Consider the following 20,525-nt stretch of genomic DNA (forward strand, 5'->3'; position numbering starts at 1 on the left):
CAGCGACGGCTTCCAAGAGAAGAAACCGAGACGGACCGTCATGGCTCTCCTGGACCTTTCCCGGGCCTACGATAGGGTGTGGAAAGAAGATCTCATCCTCACCCTCATCGACTCAGGCGTCCCTCTCAAGTTGGTGAGATGGTTCAACGCCTTCCTCAGCAACAGGCAATTCCGAGTGATGTTCAACGGCAGCCTTAGCCGCACCAGATGGCTGATCCACCGAGTTCCACAGGGAGCTGTGACCTCCCCCTGCTGTTCATCTTTTACATCAACTCCTTGCCCGATGAGATCAAAGAACTTGTCAACGATAGTCTCTTCGCTGACGACCTCACCATCTGGTCCAGCCACAACAACAAAGAAGAAGCTAGCAGATACGTCCAATGGGCCGTCCAGAAGATCGAAGAATGGTGCTAGAAGAAGAAGATGCTCCTCAGTGAGAAGAGCGTGGTCACCTTCTTCTCCTCTAGCTCCGGGGACGCCAGATGGAAGCCGGACCTTACGATGGGGGGTAACACCCTCAAGTTCGATCCCTGCCCCAAACTCCTGGGGCTGGTGATCAACAGGATCCTGTCCTTCCAGCAGCACGTCGACAAGGTGGTCGACAAGGTTCGCAAACGCTGCAACCTCCTGGCCTGCTTGGGGACTTCAAACTGGGGCTGGAGGAAGAAACCCTTGCGGAGAGTGTTTCTTGCCACCCAGCGGAGCATCATGGACTTTGCCGCCCCTGCCTGGCAACCATGGCTCTCCAAAACCCAGATGGAAAGACTCGACCGCGCCCAGAACCAGGCCCTCCGTCGGGTTACTGGGCAAGCCGCCTCCACTCCAGTTGAGGCCCTGCGTCTGGAGAGCGGCATGCAGAGCTACCGGACCATCTCTCAGAGACTCACAGCCATCTCCCGGGAGAGAGCCTCCAGGTGCCCCGAGGGCCATCCCGCTCGGATCGCCCTGGAAAAGGACCAACCTCACCAGCTCTGCAGAGACAGCTGGAGAGAACTCAGCAACAGGATCAGTTCCACCCTCCCCAACGAGCTCGCCGACAGGGAGCCCCTTCCCACCATTGATGAAGAGGTTTGGACACAACAGAGACGTTGGCGGGTCAACAACACCGTCGGAGGCTTGGGACGCTCCGAAGAGACGAAACAGAAGGCGACCGAGACGATTCGGAACATCGACGCCACATGGACCATCTACACAGACGGTTCCGCCAAAGATGGGACTAGGGATGGAGGGTCAGCAATGGTTGTTACGACAGGTGACCCCCTCGACCCTCAAACCATCTTCTCCGAGACGATTCGCGGCAGGATGCTCACCTCCTCGTTTGACGAAGAGAAAGAGGCACTGGAAGCTGCAGTTAGGTGGTTGGAGGATAACACCCCTAACAACCGTGAAAAGGGCCTTATTTGCACTGATAGCCAAGCCCTGACATCGGCTCTGGCAAACGACAGCAGAGAAGTGAGCAACATCACTAGAAAACTTGACACGCTCAACCGCGAGATCATCATTCAGTGGATCCCTAGCCACGTGTGCATTGTAGGGAACGAGAGGGCCGACGCTCTGGCCAATGAAGCCTCTGGGTTGAAGGAGAGAGCAAAGCCAACCACCTACAAGACCGTCGTAGCCACCATCAAACGTACGATTAAAGACCCAAGCCCCTCTCACGCCAGAACAGCTCAAGTCTGTCAAGAGAACGTGACGAAAAGACCCTTCTGTCGAGAAGAGACGCAGTCATGCTAGCCAGGCTCCCCTCTGGACACAGCATGCTCTTGGCCGGGTATAGGACCCTGCTGAACCCCGCCGAGAGCCCCTCCTGTCCCAGATGCGAGGAGGCCAACGAAACAATGGAACACTGGCTCCTCGTTTGTCCGGGAACGCTAGCGGCCAGACAAGAAATTTTCGGACGCACGACGGTGAAATTGTCAATTCTCGCCGAGGACCCAGAAGGTGCGGTCGCGCTGGCGAAGCGGACCCTTGGGAAAACTTCGGCGCACTCACAATGAAAGAAAGAAGAAAGAAGACTGCAGCAACTACAACCCCGTTCAAGATGACAGAGAATGAGCGACCACACGAGAAAACTGACCCAAGCAGTAGTTTAACATCTAAAAAGTAAGTCAAGCAGTTAAAAATCAAAAAAATAGACAGAGAACACAATGCTTAACACTTTCCAAAAGCAGGGCTTGGCTCCAAAGAGTGGGAGAAATTAGCGGATCACGTTTTAACGAGGAGAACACAAAAGACAAGCGGAAGAAATATTCAAATCCAAAGACGCATCAGAAGACTCTACCGCCGTCGGTTTAGTACTCCACCTGGATACTCTAACGAGTCTAGTGCAAAAGACCCGACACGATCCATAGTTTGACGCTGCACGCGATCTAACATAAAACAGGTACATAAACGACTCGGAAGCCCAATAAAACACTCAGTAAAAGAAATCAACACAGATGCGGACAATGCTGAGTTGAACAAGGTTGCGTTGGAGGCATGTCTTCAAAAGTAGGCTAACTTTAAAACATAGAGAGGCAAGCCAATGACAGCAAGACTGGAGCTACTGAAGATGGCCTCCCTTTTTTTTTATTCTGAAGATAAATTTCCTTATGTAAGTTGGCGCAAGATATCATGCTCAATTTCTCAAAATATATTTTCTTGATTGACTATTGGAGCTTCTGATTGCTAATTGCCTTTTAACTGACTGAATTATATTTTGATGCCATCGAGCGCTTCTTGGAGTTTCTATAGAAATCTTTTAAAGGTGTATCAAGACTCTTCATATCAAAACAGCTCTCGGTAAGCCATCAATTAAACCATACAGCTGTCTAACGCTGCAATATTTACATCAAATTATTCCGCAGTACCATTAAAAATCCCACTATGGTCAATGTAGTTCCTGAAATTGTGAGTTACAGTCGACACCTAAAACGACAATCACTTTTCCAATTAATTACCAAATTTTTTAGGTGTGTCACACTTTCAAGTCCAAAAAATAAAAAACTTAGTGTTTCAAATTCAGTGGTTTTTTCTAAAAATTTTTCATTTTGAGTTTTCTAGCCCATCGATAGCGTTGAAATTAAAAATATTTGAAAGCTGATACATTTTAATTTTTATTGTAGTAAGAGGTTTTTTTATTTAAAAACAACCATGATTATTTTTTGCCATTTGAAAGCAATATGAGTTTTTTCGTAAAGCAATCTCAATTATCAACTGAATTTCAATGTTTTTGCTTCGCATATCATAACCACATAATTTGCAAACACAGCTAAAAAAAATCGAACACATCCGCAAAAAAAGGTGAGAAGAAGAAGAATAACTTATTCAGAAGCTTAATGTGTTGTTCCATCCACTGAAAGGGCGTTCTTTAGTTTTTTTAACAGTTTTTCCAATCAAATTTAGGTTAAATAGCACAAAAAATTCTTAGCAACGGGTCGATAGATAAATACTTTCACAGCTTTTCAGTCGTGATTTGCAAGAAACCAAAAAGCACTCATTGTTTTCATGGTTGATGTAGTACTGCGGTTGCAGTAATCTTCAGCTAAATATAGCCTTTGCTGCTGCAGTTGCACTTATTTATATCATTGGCACAATGTAAATTTGTTATCTATATTAATATCTGTTTATCGCCAAAGTCATAGGTGCTGTTGTGATATAGGTTATTTTTCTTTTAGTTCGTTCGCCATACTCGTGTATGAAATTAAAACAGTCGATCTGAGCAAAAAACAAAGCAACTAAAATATTACATTTTGGAATTCAAGCAATTGAACTTCACTGGCTTATATCTTAAGTTGTTAGCCGGTTACCGGGTTATCACAGTTGAGGAAACCGGATACCTTTTATGATAACTTTGAGCAAATAAAGCCAACGAGTAGGCTTAAAACAAGAATGAACCTTTTAAGCAGCAAGTTTGTTCCTTCCTTTTTTTGGAAAGTTTTTTCTAGCCCCTTCTTGAGATAGAGAGATAGAATTTTATAATTTTAATTTTTTTTTCGAAAAAAAAAATGAAAAAACATTTTTGATAATTTTGTAAATTGCTTTTAGTTTTTCATTGTTCTTTTTTTTCAAAAAAAATAAGGTTATTGAATATGTTCAACTTACTAACTTACTGTGACTATTGGATATCCCTACATTCTAGACTTTTCTTCAAACCCTGTGAACATACCGAATTAAAAAAACGACTCAATGTCGGAAAAGATGAAATCGTTTTTTATTTTTAGATTTTTATTTTTGTGTTCACAACTTTCTGTGCTACTTGCACAGCAATCGGTTATGTTTTTTGCCCTAGCTTTTTCCTGGTTAACAATCATTTTCTGTTATGAAATTCGATATTTTGATGAAATGAAAAAGAAGGAAACGATGCAATAGGAAAACGACCAAATGAATAAGAACAGTTGTTAATGATAAAATCATGTTTTTGTCACACAAAGATTTGGGGATTGAAGCGCAGGTGGTAGAAAAGCTTGCTAAAAAAATAATGATTCTGTTGCAAAATTTGCTCGTTCGCCACAATTTGCGAAGCGAGTACTTCAAAGTCAGCCATAGCTTTTAAAAGCTGCCTTGGCCTTAAGCTACTATTAGCGCGGAAACTCTTGATCACAACTAGTTTTGCAAAAATTGTCTTTAAAGGAATTGACTAGGGGTGATGGTGATAGTAATTTGAATTCCAGCTTCAAAAAGCAGTTTCAAAAATACTAAAACGCTCAGCCCACCATGATTTGTAAATAGCAAAATTTTGTTCTAATTTGCTCGACGCGTAAAGTTTTTTTTAGGATTAGAAAACTTTTGAACTTTGGTTCTTGAAAATTAAAAGGAGGGGAGATCAAAAAAGTATGATAATTTCTTGGCGTCTGGCAGGTTAAGGCCTGGACATGGGCGGAGTTCGGGGTTTGTTATGAAAGGGATCTAGATTCTTCCCAACCCTCTTTAATCTGCCTCTATACATCGATGGAAAACGAGTCAAACGACAACCTTTTTCTCAATACTGGATATTTTTTCCATGCATTTTTCTATAGTTTTAAATTGGCTTAACAGCTCAGTATCTAGAATATTTTTGACATGAAACCAAAACCCAGAGATTTGAGAACCCTTTTTTTCGGCCGGAAAAAGAGGAGTTTAAGCCCAAAAGGCCTTGGAAATAATTGTATTCAGTTAACTATTTTTTTTAAGATGTTCACTAAATTGTTAGCAGTTTTTTCGCTGGAAGTAGTGCATTTACTGTTTTTTATCTTTTCCAAATTACTGTATATTACAACCTGTAATTAAAAAACAGACAGATTTTTGATTGGCAAAACCAACTCATTAAAAGGTTCAAAGACACAATTTATTGACGCACTGCGTCAAAATACTGATAAAAGAGAGGGGAAAAATATCTAATCATTAGCTTCCTTTTTCCTTGATTGTTTTCGCTACATCGCAAAAATTTTTCTTGCTTGTTGTTGCGTTGGGTCCTTAACATAAAAATAAGCGATAATTTATGAAAAAATGTCGCTTTATCTTCATTTATTTTCTTTTTTTTCCAATAAAAGTTCCCTTTTTGTACATTTTGAAACAGAGTTTTTTTTATTCGGGAATCAATTTGCGGTCCTTTCATTAACGCATATGTAATTGACAAAAATCCAATAATTTTGTGTCGCTCAGCACAGGGAATGAAAATAATTATTACATCATAAAACAAAGGCCATTATTGAGGAAATGAAATGTATGGTGCGAATTAATATTGTTTGTATTGTTGTTTGCGTGGTATTGCGGGGCTGTTTGTTAGTTTCCGTATTTAGACCATTTTTCACTAGCCTGTCGTTTTTCCTTTTAATAGTAGGGGTTTAATGTTTTTTTTGCCTCCAATCTTGGTTAAAACAAATTTCATTGAGAGATGTTATTGACAAAAGAGGGAATGGTTTTGCGAAGGGAAAACAATTTTTAAGATTAGCTTGCCCGAGGCGGGAAATTTTCTTCTGAAGCGGTGGTGACTTGCTCATACTTAACGATGCAAGCGACAATTTACCTCTATTAATTCGATACCATTTGCCATCCATTTCCTGTTCATTATAAACAAAAAAACGACAAATCAACAATTTAAACTATGAACAATTGTCGCTTTCAAATCAAAGTTCATTTAGTTTGGTATATTTTTAAAAAGTTGTTATTCGTTTTTAGACAATAACGTTTTCGAGGGTACAAAAATCAAAGGAAAAATTAAAAACTGCTCTGTGCTTCTCAAATTAGTTAATCAGTTTTTCTGTTACAAAACTGAACTGTAATCCAAAGTGGTGTGGTTTTGAGCCTTTAATTCATTCATCAGTTTAAATGACCAATTATTTCCTTTTTGCCTCCGAAAATTGAAAAACTTATTTAAATTAACTAATCCATCTTTGATTAATGATCGAAAATGCCTTTCGGTTATTTGAAAAGAATGTTTTTCAAAACTCGACCCAAAAAAGCCCTGCTAACTCGAACATCAACGCTACCGGAAATAAATCTGGCATCGCCCATTTACATCGTGATTGAAAACGCCGAGGACGACCCTATCCAAAACACGATTGACGAATCAAATGACGACTTGATCATTCCCGGAATCAACCGACAGGGTGGACGGGACAGCATGACTATAAACGCAGATGTTTCCCCCCTCGTGACTCCTCCCCCGCCTATTGTGATTGACGATGACGACGTGGAGGAACCTTCAGGGACACCGGTTGAGGACAACGACTTTCCTAGAGGTATTTTGCATCAGCGGGTCGGTGTGATTTTGTCATTAGTAATTTGCACCCGGGTCGATTTTATGACCAAAATTGGTCAAACCCGGGTCGATATCATGACCAAAATTGGTCGAGCAGATTTTGTTCGACCAAAATTTCTTTAGTCGTGTAAGGCCTAATAGTGGAAAAGAAATGTTTGAAATATAAATTCAAAGGAAAGTCGGGAAAAGTTCAATAAACATAAAATGGAAATTTTATCGATTGAGTTTTTCCTGGTTAAATTGAAAAGCAGATACGAATAGTATAAAAAATCCAGAATATTTGTCTTTCAAGATAGCATAAATTAGAATAATATAAGATATGCGAATCAAGGACAACCGAAGTAAAAGCCATTATCTTTGGGGATACTGGATAATTTAGAAAAAAAATTATATTTCGCTGTGTAGGCCTTGTCTGTTGTCGAATTTTATACCTCTTCATTGCTTTTGCCGAAAATCAGCTGAAAGTCACAATTTTCTGACTTCGGTGGCTGGAGTTTGATTCGAAGTCGAATCATATGACTTTGAAGAGATGCTTGACTGAGCCTGAAAGACTCGCCGACATCGTCAAATAAAATAGAAGTATTTGATAAGAGATTAACAGATGGTTGCTGTTAACAGAGAAACCAAAGACCTATGATAAAATATTTATAAACCCAACTTTATATATATTTTTTATTTTTACTATAATATTAATCATTATGATTTTTTATTGTTGTTGTGATAATTACGATGATTATTATTATTAAATTCTTCATTAATTGCATTAAATTTTTTTTTCACTAATCGGAAGTTTTTTTTTTTTTTTTTTTTTCAATTTTCAATTGCGCTGAAAAGAGTGGTGCTCAATCAGTAATAAATTAAAATTATCATAAAATATCTTTAATTTAGCTGAAACAGTTGCGACAACACTGCTCGTATCAGGGTGAAGCCTTGAACATTCCTGCTGCTTTTTAACCTCTTGGAAAGAGTTTTTTTTTCAAACATCAATTGAAAAACTGATACCAAATTCAAAACAGAAAATGATACAAGACTGCTCGTATCAGGGCAAAGCCCTGAAGGTTCCAACTGCATTTTCAGGTCTATGTAGCAATTCGATTTTTAAGAAATAGATAAATTTTTGAAAAAAAATTTCAAACAGTTTTTTGAGTTTTTTTATACATCATCACCCCACACGACTTGTAAAGAAACAAAGGGTTACATTTTGCTTACAGCAAAACATTAAATAGACCAAATAGCTTGCCCCAACTCAAATTGGAGCAAATTTTAGGACAGAGTAAATCTCCACTCAATTTTTATTAGCGAGAAATATATCGCGCGTTTATTATACCAAATTAACCAAACTGTCAATCTTTAAACCCCCATAACTTTGAAAAAAAATCACCGGTAAAGCATCTTTTTAATTATTTTTAAAATTATGTTAGAGATGGCTAGTTTAAAATTTGAAATATACTCGAAGAAAAAAAAAGCCAGAGCAACTGTATTCCGTCTTCACTTTGAAAACATGGACGAAAAAAAAAGTTTTTTAAACTTCTCGCCACTCACTATGCCCAACACAAAAGGTACGTAAGTTTAGTAAAAACATTATGCTTTATTTCAATTTAGAAGCGGATAAAATAGCGTTAATTGTCCAGACTGGTAAAACTGGCAATCTTTAAACACCCATAAAATTAACAAAAGTGAAATATCATATTCAAATGAGCTTAAAACAGAAATACCTTTTAAAACATTACGAGGCCAAACTGTGCACTGGATAAGCGCTCAATTTAATGTTTGTAGGTCTTGTTAAATTTTGTAACAACTTTGTTGGCACGATCAAGGAAAAACAATGAACAAAAGAAGAACAAAGAGAGCGTCCTTGTAGCGATATCCGTTTATAAATCTTAAAATACACAGTTTAGCCTGGTAACGAAAATAGCTCATTTTTCCCCTCAGTATCAGACAAGTTAAAGTTTACGCTTCAGAAATAAAATTTTTGGTGATTTTTCAAGTCAATTTAAACAAAATTGAAAAAATCTTGACAAATTTTTTTGAAAAAGAAAATGGTATTTGACTTCAATTTAAGAAACTGGATCTTTTTAATTCCTTTCAAATTTTTGAAAAAGAAAGGGAAGATTCGTTATTAGGTACAGAGTTCACATATGCTTTACCATTGAACAATTTGTTTTAACAGATTGGCAAATCGTTACTAGTTACCAAAGAGGTAGATTGTTAAAGAAATCCGAAAAATGTATACTTTCTTGTGATTTGGGCACAACATAGATGTACCAGAACCGTCATGCCTTCTCCTCAACGTTTTTGTGACACTCAAAACTACTCCATTTTCAATGAAGACGATCACAAGTCATTCAAAATCTAAAAGCTTTTTTAATTTTCTGTTCATTAAAAATTTTCTGTTCATTCTGTCAGAAACAGTCAAGAGAACAAAAATGAGAGGGAAGAACAACAAAACTGTCAAAGTCATCAGGAATAAATTAGTTTATGTCACAATAAAAAGTCAAATTCTTGAAAAAAGTTTTTTAATTTTGACGTTTAATGTTTTTAGTCATTTGCAGCATTTTAGCTGAGTAAAAAATACCAACTGAATTAACTAAAAAGCCGTCAAAGCCACCATAATTTGAAGCAAATTAAAGAAAACACGTGTTTTAACAAAGGTCTCCAGCACTAACAGCAGAAAAATCATTTTAAGCGACTATGCAATCAGGAACTGTAGCAGTAATCTACAAAAACCGTTTCTGTGGTAAGAACCTTTAATAATTAAAACAAATCTCGTTTACCGTTCATCACAAGGATGTCAGTTTTTCAATAACCATAAAATAGAAGATGTATTGGGCGTCGTATTTTTCCCAATTTGGCACATAAAGCTGCACTCATATGCAAAATTACCATTGCAGCGAGGCACATTTTTTAATTGGTTATGCCTGATTAAACTGTTAATATAGATGCTTTGAAAAGCAGTTTTAGCTGAGACAAAATTAGTTTATAGGAGGCACAATTGTGATGCATCATCGTAAGTCGTTCGTTTCGAGTGTTCGATGCCCTGTCATAGTAATCATGGTTTACTAATATAAACTGTTGCGACCGCAGCAGAGAGCTACTCCTTAAGAAATTAATTATCCACAACTGACCAAAGCAACTTTTGTTGAATAAAAAATTTAGGAAATTGTGTCTGTCAGTTAGTTTGCAACCTGATTAACCCAGGGACCAAGCAGTATCTGTCTTTAGAGCCCGATAGCTCTATTGCTAGAAACTAGTTTTGATAACGAATTCTTGCCTTGCTAACAGCCTAAGACAGTTACAACCTGACAGTAGCTCATGAAATCTTAACTTATTAATATTTTCAAAAAACTCCCGAAGAAATTTTTCTCTGCCGAAGGCCGCTACTTAGGCCGTAGGACTTATCTCTACTAATTTGACGTATACGTATCTAATATAACCTATACGTGTAAGTTGAAGCGTTTTTATCATCAGTAAACCAAACTCAGCCTACTACCCAATCACTATAATTCATGCTAAAGTGCTCAAGAAACATTCCATTTTCTAAATTAAAGGAATATGTGTTCCATTGTTCAAATTAAGATTACCCTAAGTTGAGTGAAAAATTGATTCAAAACGTCCAACATATAATAAAGTCTTTGCACTCTTTCAAAATCTTCGTTAGTTCTAGGGTTAGTCTCACTTTTCCTTAGCAAGACCCTAGGAACTTACAACCTAAAATTACGGGAGGATCTTTTGAGTGTTTTTTTTCTACAAAAAATTAGGGTGGTGTTTCACAAAGTGTTCTAGAGACAACACATAGAAAACATCAATTCGAACAAAACATCAATTTTAAAGTAAACAAGCGCTTAACCACATATAAATTTGAAAACTGACGTTTAAGCTTTTAAATTTTATCCATTTATCTGATTTGCTATAGCGATGTGAGCCAAAATTCAGGTGTAATTTTCTTTTTACGGAAACTTTTAAGAACACAAAAGCTAAAATTTGTGAATTGATGTCAAAAATTTCAACACAGGGTAACACAAAAATTTGAAAGGAATTAAAAAGATCCAGTTTCTTAAATTGAAGTCAAATACCATTTTCTTTTTCAAAAAAATTTGTCAAGATTTTTTAATTTTGTTTAAATTGACTTGAAAAATCACCAAAAATTTTATTTCTGAAGCGTAATTTATGAGACAATTTTAAGTTTCAGCTTCAGAAATAAAAATTAAAAGCAAAATTTTTCTACATTATAATCCAATTTCCAAGTTTTAAACTAGGTGTTACGAGTCACATTGTAGCTTAAGTAATAGTAAGAAAAGCCTAATTGCATGTAAAAAGCTTGATAATCTTTTTGTAGTATTCAATAATAGAGCAAAAATTTCAATTTGTTAGAAAAACAAACAATTACAATAAAGCGAAAACCTAGCATTAATTGATAAGTTATTGTAAGTATTAGGCTTGAGAAAACAAATTTTGAGAAAACAAATTCAGTTTTGAGCGTCGGATTTCTACTTTTAAGGAGAATTAATGGTATTAAAACGAGCCTAAAAAAATAATACTTGGTTATCAAGTGTGAATATTACGTTTCATAGCTTGATTCACAAAATTTTGTAACAAAATTTTTGTTTTTGTTTGGTTTAGAGTCCTTATTCTGAGAAATATAGTTAATAAAAGAGAACTCAAACACAAAAGTCACTTTGAAACATCTAAAATGAAGATTTTGGAAGAAATAATGAGCATTTTAGTTAGTAGTAGCTTTGGCTTAGATTTTTGGAGATTGTTTGATTTTTCTAATTCTTTTTTAACGCTCAAAGGGATAAAAATAAACAATCTAGTCCTAAAACTCAAATTCGAGTCTGATTGTCTTCTAGAAAATAAACAGAAAATAAACAATCTAGTCCTAAAACTCAAATTCGAGTCTTTAAAACTAAATTGTCATGACATGGTTTGTTTTAAAATTTTCAGTTTTAGCACAAAATTCAAGTTTATTGAAAAAAAAGCATGTCTTTTCACTAAGAATATCATAAGCCTAAGATACTTTCACCCAGTAGTCAAAAACTGATATTTTTACAGTTTTACACTTTTTGTCTCTTTAGTCTGTCTTTTGACCAATTTTTCGTCCTTTCTTTAAGTCCAAATTTAAAGTTGAGAATTTAAGTTTCAAGTTTCAAAATGAAATTTCAGTTTTAGAAAAAATGTAGTTTTCGAGTTGAAAAATTGTTTTTTTTTTCACCAAATGTATGGCTGCAAAGCATAACGCTGGAATCCTGGCTTAATTAAAACAAGTTTTTACTTTTTAAAACAAAGATTTCCGTCAAAGTTTTAGTTTTTAGAGATCATGTCAAGACAATCAAACGTTAAAGTTCAGTTTTTTAGCTAAGCCAAGCTAATTAAATTAAATTTTTATAATTTCAGTTAAAACTGAGGCGGTTTCTGTGATTGCATTTTTCTAAGTATACAATTATTAGCCTAGCAATGTCGTAAATTACATTGTCATATCTTAAAAAAAGTCACCCTTACTGCACTGAATTTGAATTTTTAAGGTGGGAAACAAAAAGCAAAAAATATATGGTATATTATTAAAACCAGAAAGTCCATTTAAGCATTTTGTATAAGCACCCAAAAGAAAACATACATGAACTGTATATCGTTTTCTGCCAGATTTATCAAGATATAGACACAGTTTTACTCAAATATTTAACCCTCATAGCATTAGCCATACATCTAGAGAAAGACTATCCTCATCAACCCCATTCTAACTCTAGAATAAGCTCAAAATAAAATATTGAAAACAGTAAGAGCACCGCCGGAAAAAGATTTGAAAATTTTGATGCAAAATCTCAGCCTGATTAGCAAAATAAAAATCACAACATCCGAGTAAGGCCTCAAACGAATGCTATAACAACAAGTAGAGATGATGATAGTCTTGGTAGAAGTCCTAGAGTACAAATCAGTGGCAAAAAAAATTAAGTCAACTTTAGTGATAACGAGGGCGGAAAAAATATTTTCAACTAACTCAATCTCTGACAACCACAAAAAACAAGCGTAGATTGACCTCGGTCAATATCCTGTAGGAGAGAAAAAAGTTCTTGAAGTCAAAATTATAATAGACACTGGAGCAGCGTGTTTGCTGATTAATTATAACACATCTTGAATACTGCTAACATTGCTTTTATGGAAATCTTACTTAACGAATATGAAGACGTAGATCAATTTTCCTACATAACTGAACAATTTAAAGACCAATTACTTTTTTTAATGGTGTGAAACCACAAATAAAACCTTAAAAAAGCAAAATGAAGCAGAATAAAGCAAAAAGAATTAGACTGCAACTACATATATGGCTGAGAAACCGAGTTTAGTGAAGACTTGAAACACCTTCGGCCCAAAGCCGATCTAGACTTGGATGTATAATTTAGTGGAATAGGGAAATCAAATGAATGAAACGTTCTGAGTATCTGTAGATTTTTTCAAGCATCAACAAAAATTAACTGAAGGATTCAATTAACTTGCTAAGGTTGAATGTAAATGATTACAAACTAAGTAAGTACGATTTACGATTAATCAAATGTTATTTCCATTCAAGTTCTTCTCAAATATAACTTGGACAGAAACAAAGACCATCAAAATTACCATTGCATTACCAAAAAAGATTAAATTGTTGAGCATCTATTAAAATCAGGCATAATAAGAAAAATGAGAAACAATAATGAAATAAGATTGGAATAAATATTTCAGAATTTGATTCAAACAATAACTTTTGGCCATTAAAATCAATTTCATTACTATTATTGTTCCGACTTTCGATAAAAAGTAACGGAATATTTGTGCTTGGGGTCAGTTTTTTTTTCTTCAGACAAACTTCGACTTTTTAACTAGGCTTTTTTGACGGAATTTTTTATATCATTCAAAAGGTCTTGTTCTCTTAAGCTTAAATTGAAAAGGCATTTCATCTGTGATCATTTTTAGTAAAGTTATGGGGGTTTTAAGATTGCCCTTTTGGTTTACATTGACAGTTTTTTAATAAATTTATTGCCTATTTTTGAGCTCAAAATGTGATTTATATTGACCAGTTTCTTCCTTTGCTGCAGTTATTTTTGCCCAAAATCTGATTCCATTGATGATTTTTTATGATTTCATTGCATATTTTCATCTCAAAATCTGGTTTATATTGACAATTTTCTTCAATCGTTACATATGTTTATTCCCAAAATCTGATTTCCAATGATAATTTTCTCTATTTTTTGTTGCATATTTTTGAGCTCAAAATTAGATTTTTATTGACCTTTTTTGTATTTTTTACATTTTTTTTGCTAAATATCTGGTTTGCATTGATAGTTTTCTAATATTTTTATTGGATATTTTTGAGCTCAAAAATTAATTTTTAAAGACGTTTTTCTCTATTTAATAGGTTGGTTTTTGCCCAGTATCTGACTTACATTGATCGTTTTTTAATATTTTTAATGCATATTTTTGAACTCAAAATCTGATTTATATTGACCATTTTCTTCATTTGTTACATATTTTTTTGCCCTATTTTTTTGGCTTATATCTTAAGTTGTTAGCCGGTTACCGGGTTATCACAGTTGAGGAAACCGGATACCTTTTATGATAACTTTGAGCAAATAAAGCCAACGAGTAGGCTTAAAACAAGAATGAACCTTTTAAGCAGCAAGTTTGTTCCTTCCTTTTTTTGGAAAGTTTTTTCTAGCCCCTTCTTGAGATAGAGAGATAGAATTTTATAATTTTAATTTTTTTTTCGAAAAAAAAAATGAAAAAACATTTTTGATAATTTTGTAAATTGCTTTTAGTTTTTCATTGTTCTTTTTTTTCAAAAAAAATAAGGTTATTGAATATGTTCAACTTACTAACTTACTGTGACTATTGGATATCCCTACATTCTAGACTTTTCTTCAAACCCTGTGAACATACCGAATTAAAAAAACGACTCAATGTCGGAAAAGATGAAATCGTTTTTTATTTTTAGATTTTTATTTTTGTGTTCACAACTTTCTGTGCTACTTGCACAGCAATCGGTTATGTTTTTTGCCCTAGCTTTTTCCTGGTTAACAATCATTTTCTGTTATGAAATTCGATATTTTGATGAAATGAAAAAGAAGGAAACGATGCAATAGGAAAACGACCAAATGAATAAGAACAGTTGTTAATGATAAAATCATGTTTTTGTCACACAAAGATTTGGGGATTGAAGCGCAGGTGGTAGAAAAGCTTGCTAAAAAAATAATGATTCTGTTGCAAAATTTGCTCGTTCGCCACAATTTGCGAAGCGAGTACTTCAAAGTCAGCCATAGCTTTTAAAAGCTGCCTTGGCCTTAAGCTACTATTAGCGCGGAAACTCTTGATCACAACTAGTTTTGCAAAAATTGTCTTTAAAGGAATTGACTAGGGGTGATGGTGATAGTAATTTGAATTCCAGCTTCAAAAAGCAGTTTCAAAAATACTAAAACGCTCAGCCCACCATGATTTGTAAATAGCAAAATTTTGTTCTAATTTGCTCGACGCGTAAAGTTTTTTTTAGGATTAGAAAACTTTTGAACTTTGGTTCTTGAAAATTAAAAGGAGGGGAGATCAAAAAAGTATGATAATTTCTTGGCGTCTGGCAGGTTAAGGCCTGGACATGGGCGGAGTTCGGGGTTTGTTATGAAAGGGATCTAGATTCTTCCCAACCCTCTTTAATCTGCCTCTATACATCGATGGAAAACGAGTCAAACGACAACCTTTTTCTCAATACTGGATATTTTTTCCATGCATTTTTCTATAGTTTTAAATTGGCTTAACAGCTCAGTATCTAGAATATTTTTGACATGAAACCAAAACCCAGAGATTTGAGAACCCTTTTTTTCGGCCGGAAAAAGAGGAGTTTAAGCCCAAAAGGCCTTGGAAATAATTGTATTCAGTTAACTATTTTTTTTAAGATGTTCACTAAATTGTTAGCAGTTTTTTCGCTGGAAGTAGTGCATTTACTGTTTTTTATCTTTTCCAAATTACTGTATATTACAACCTGTAATTAAAAAACAGACAGATTTTTGATTGGCAAAACCAACTCATTAAAAGGTTCAAAGACACAATTTATTGACGCACTGCGTCAAAATACTGATAAAAGAGAGGGGAAAAATATCTAATCATTAGCTTCCTTTTTCCTTGATTGTTTTCGCTACATCGCAAAAATTTTTCTTGCTTGTTGTTGCGTTGGGTCCTTAACATAAAAATAAGCGATAATTTATGAAAAAATGTCGCTTTATCTTCATTTATTTTCTTTTTTTTCCAATAAAAGTTCCCTTTTTGTACATTTTGAAACAGAGTTTTTTTTATTCGGGAATCAATTTGCGGTCCTTTCATTAACGCATATGTAATTGACAAAAATCCAATAATTTTGTGTCGCTCAGCACAGGGAATGAAAATAATTATTACATCATAAAACAAAGGCCATTATTGAGGAAATGAAATGTATGGTGCGAATTAATATTGTTTGTATTGTTGTTTGCGTGGTATTGCGGGGCTGTTTGTTAGTTTCCGTATTTAGACCATTTTTCACTAGCCTGTCGTTTTTCCTTTTAATAGTAGGGGTTTAATGTTTTTTTTGCCTCCAATCTTGGTTAAAACAAATTTCATTGAGAGATGTTATTGACAAAAGAGGGAATGGTTTTGCGAAGGGAAAACAATTTTTAAGATTAGCTTGCCCGAGGCGGGAAATTTTCTTCTGAAGCGGTGGTGACTTGCTCATACTTAACGATGCAAGCGACAATTTACCTCTATTAATTCGATACCATTTGCCATCCATTTCCTGTTCATTATAAACAAAAAAACGACAAATCAACAATTTAAACTATGAACAATTGTCGCTTTCAAATCAAAGTTCATTTAGTTTGGTATATTTTTAAAAAGTTGTTATTCGTTTTTAGACAATAACGTTTTCGAGGGTACAAAAATCAAAGGAAAAATTAAAAACTGCTCTGTGCTTCTCAAATTAGTTAATCAGTTTTTCTGTTACAAAACTGAACTGTAATCCAAAGTGGTGTGGTTTTGAGCCTTTAATTCATTCATCAGTTTAAATGACCAATTATTTCCTTTTTGCCTCCGAAAATTGAAAAACTTATTTAAATTAACTAATCCATCTTTGATTAATGATCGAAAATGCCTTTCGGTTATTTGAAAAGAATGTTTTTCAAAACTCGACCCAAAAAAGCCCTGCTAACTCGAACATCAACGCTACCGGAAATAAATCTGGCATCGCCCATTTACATCGTGATTGAAAACGCCGAGGACGACCCTATCCAAAACACGATTGACGAATCAAATGACGACTTGATCATTCCCGGAATCAACCGACAGGGTGGACGGGACAGCATGACTATAAACGCAGATGTTTCCCCCCTCGTGACTCCTCCCCCGCCTATTGTGATTGACGATGACGACGTGGAGGAACCTTCAGGGACACCGGTTGAGGACAACGACTTTCCTAGAGGTATTTTGCATCAGCGGGTCGGTGTGATTTTGTCATTAGTAATTTGCACCCGGGTCGATTTTATGACCAAAATTGGTCAAACCCGGGTCGATATCATGACCAAAATTGGTCGAGCAGATTTTGTTCGACCAAAATTTCTTTAGTCGTGTAAGGCCTAATAGTGGAAAAGAAATGTTTGAAATATAAATTCAAAGGAAAGTCGGGAAAAGTTCAATAAACATAAAATGGAAATTTTATCGATTGAGTTTTTCCTGGTTAAATTGAAAAGCAGATACGAATAGTATAAAAAATCCAGAATATTTGTCTTTCAAGATAGCATAAATTAGAATAATATAAGATATGCGAATCAAGGACAACCGAAGTAAAAGCCATTATCTTTGGGGATACTGGATAATTTAGAAAAAAAATTATATTTCGCTGTGTAGGCCTTGTCTGTTGTCGAATTTTATACCTCTTCATTGCTTTTGCCGAAAATCAGCTGAAAGTCACAATTTTCTGACTTCGGTGGCTGGAGTTTGATTCGAAGTCGAATCATATGACTTTGAAGAGATGCTTGACTGAGCCTGAAAGACTCGCCGACATCGTCAAATAAAATAGAAGTATTTGATAAGAGATTAACAGATGGTTGCTGTTAACAGAGAAACCAAAGACCTATGATAAAATATTTATAAACCCAACTTTATATATATTTTTTATTTTTACTATAATATTAATCATTATGATTTTTTATTGTTGTTGTGATAATTACGATGATTATTATTATTAAATTCTTCATTAATTGCATTAAATTTTTTTTTCACTAATCGGAAGTTTTTTTTTTTTTTTTTTTTTCAATTTTCAATTGCGCTGAAAAGAGTGGTGCTCAATCAGTAATAAATTAAAATTATCATAAAATATCTTTAATTTAGCTGAAACAGTTGCGACAACACTGCTCGTATCAGGGTGAAGCCTTGAACATTCCTGCTGCTTTTTAACCTCTTGGAAAGAGTTTTTTTTTCAAACATCAATTGAAAAACTGATACCAAATTCAAAACAGAAAATGATACAAGACTGCTCGTATCAGGGCAAAGCCCTGAAGGTTCCAACTGCATTTTCAGGTCTATGTAGCAATTCGATTTTTAAGAAATAGATAAATTTTTGAAAAAAAATTTCAAACAGTTTTTTGAGTTTTTTTATACATCATCACCCCACACGACTTGTAAAGAAACAAAGGGTTACATTTTGCTTACAGCAAAACATTAAATAGACCAAATAGCTTGCCCCAACTCAAATTGGAGCAAATTTTAGGACAGAGTAAATCTCCACTCAATTTTTATTAGCGAGAAATATATCGCGCGTTTATTATACCAAATTAACCAAACTGTCAATCTTTAAACCCCCATAACTTTGAAAAAAAATCACCGGTAAAGCATCTTTTTAATTATTTTTAAAATTATGTTAGAGATGGCTAGTTTAAAATTTGAAATATACTCGAAGAAAAAAAAAGCCAGAGCAACTGTATTCCGTCTTCACTTTGAAAACATGGACGAAAAAAAAAGTTTTTTAAACTTCTCGCCACTCACTATGCCCAACACAAAAGGTACGTAAGTTTAGTAAAAACATTATGCTTTATTTCAATTTAGAAGCGGATAAAATAGCGTTAATTGTCCAGACTGGTAAAACTGGCAATCTTTAAACACCCATAAAATTAACAAAAGTGAAATATCATATTCAAATGAGCTTAAAACAGAAATACCTTTTAAAACATTACGAGGCCAAACTGTGCACTGGATAAGCGCTCAATTTAATGTTTGTAGGTCTTGTTAAATTTTGTAACAACTTTGTTGGCACGATCAAGGAAAAACAATGAACAAAAGAAGAACAAAGAGAGCGTCCTTGTAGCGATATCCGTTTATAAATCTTAAAATACACAGTTTAGCCTGGTAACGAAAATAGCTCATTTTTCCCCTCAGTATCAGACAAGTTAAAGTTTACGCTTCAGAAATAAAATTTTTGGTGATTTTTCAAGTCAATTTAAACAAAATTGAAAAAATCTTGACAAATTTTTTTGAAAAAGAAAATGGTATTTGACTTCAATTTAAGAAACTGGATCTTTTTAATTCCTTTCAAATTTTTGAAAAAGAAAGGGAAGATTCGTTATTAGGTACAGAGTTCACATATGCTTTACCATTGAACAATTTGTTTTAACAGATTGGCAAATCGTTACTAGTTACCAAAGAGGTAGATTGTTAAAGAAATCCGAAAAATGTATACTTTCTTGTGATTTGGGCACAACATAGATGTACCAGAACCGTCATGCCTTCTCCTCAACGTTTTTGTGACACTCAAAACTACTCCATTTTCAATGAAGACGATCACAAGTCATTCAAAATCTAAAAGCTTTTTTAATTTTCTGTTCATTAAAAATTTTCTGTTCATTCTGTCAGAAACAGTCAAGAGAACAAAAATGAGAGGGAAGAACAACAAAACTGTCAAAGTCATCAGGAATAAATTAGTTTATGTCACAATAAAAAGTCAAATTCTTGAAAAAAGTTTTTTAATTTTGACGTTTAATGTTTTTAGTCATTTGCAGCATTTTAGCTGAGTAAAAAATACCAACTGAATTAACTAAAAAGCCGTCAAAGCCACCATAATTTGAAGCAAATTAAAGAAAACACGTGTTTTAACAAAGGTCTCCAGCACTAACAGCAGAAAAATCATTTTAAGCGACTATGCAATCAGGAACTGTAGCAGTAATCTACAAAAACCGTTTCTGTGGTAAGAACCTTTAATAATTAAAACAAATCTCGTTTACCGTTCATCACAAGGATGTCAGTTTTTCAATAACCATAAAATAGAAGATGTATTGGGCGTCGTATTTTTCCCAATTTGGCACATAAAGCTGCACTCATATGCAAAATTACCATTGCAGCGAGGCACATTTTTTAATTGGTTATGCCTGATTAAACTGTTAATATAGATGCTTTGAAAAGCAGTTTTAGCTGAGACAAAATTAGTTTATAGGAGGCACAATTGTGATGCATCATCGTAAGTCGTTCGTTTCGAGTGTTCGATGCCCTGTCATAGTAATCATGGTTTACTAATATAAACTGTTGCGACCGCAGCAGAGAGCTACTCCTTAAGAAATTAATTATCCACAACTGACCAAAGCAACTTTTGTTGAATAAAAAATTTAGGAAATTGTGTCTGTCAGTTAGTTTGCAACCTGATTAACCCAGGGACCAAGCAGTATCTGTCTTTAGAGCCCGATAGCTCTATTGCTAGAAACTAGTTTTGATAACGAATTCTTGCCTTGCTAACAGCCTAAGACAGTTACAACCTGACAGTAGCTCATGAAAT

The 20,525-nt window shown here is 34.8% G+C and overlaps 2 protein-coding genes across 2 annotated transcripts in view; both read left to right on the forward strand.

Moving 5' to 3' along the window:
- The first annotated feature begins 423 nt into the window (after positions 1 to 423).
- LOC134846724 (uncharacterized) lies at positions 424 to 1,734 on the forward strand. Its single transcript, XM_063864110.1, has one exon. It carries the CDS (start codon positions 424 to 426, stop codon positions 1,732 to 1,734), a length of 1,311 nt encoding a protein of 436 aa, XP_063720180.1.
- Positions 1,735 to 15,922: 14,188 nt separating this feature from the next.
- The window catches only part of LOC134846725 (uncharacterized), a 33,236-nt gene continuing 28,633 nt past the window's right edge, over positions 15,923 to 20,525 (forward strand). Inside the window, exons 1-2 of the mRNA XM_063864111.1 lie at positions 15,923 to 16,005; positions 16,693 to 17,186. Of these exons, the coding sequence (XP_063720181.1) occupies positions 16,856 to 17,186 (331 nt within the window). The 5' untranslated portion in view covers positions 15,923 to 16,005; positions 16,693 to 16,855. The remainder of the gene's footprint in view (positions 16,006 to 16,692; positions 17,187 to 20,525) is intronic.

This window comes from Symsagittifera roscoffensis, chromosome 5 (assembly GCF_963678635.1).
Source record: "Symsagittifera roscoffensis chromosome 5, txSymRosc1.1, whole genome shotgun sequence".
In the NCBI taxonomy this organism is placed as follows: Eukaryota; Metazoa; Xenacoelomorpha; order Acoela; family Convolutidae; genus Symsagittifera; species Symsagittifera roscoffensis.

Bases quoted from the DNA above. Each gene is read 5' to 3' on its own strand.
- LOC134846724 (XM_063864110.1), top strand. From the start codon at position 424: ATGCTCCTCAGTGAGAAGAGCGTGGTCACCTTCTTCTCCTCTAGCTCC.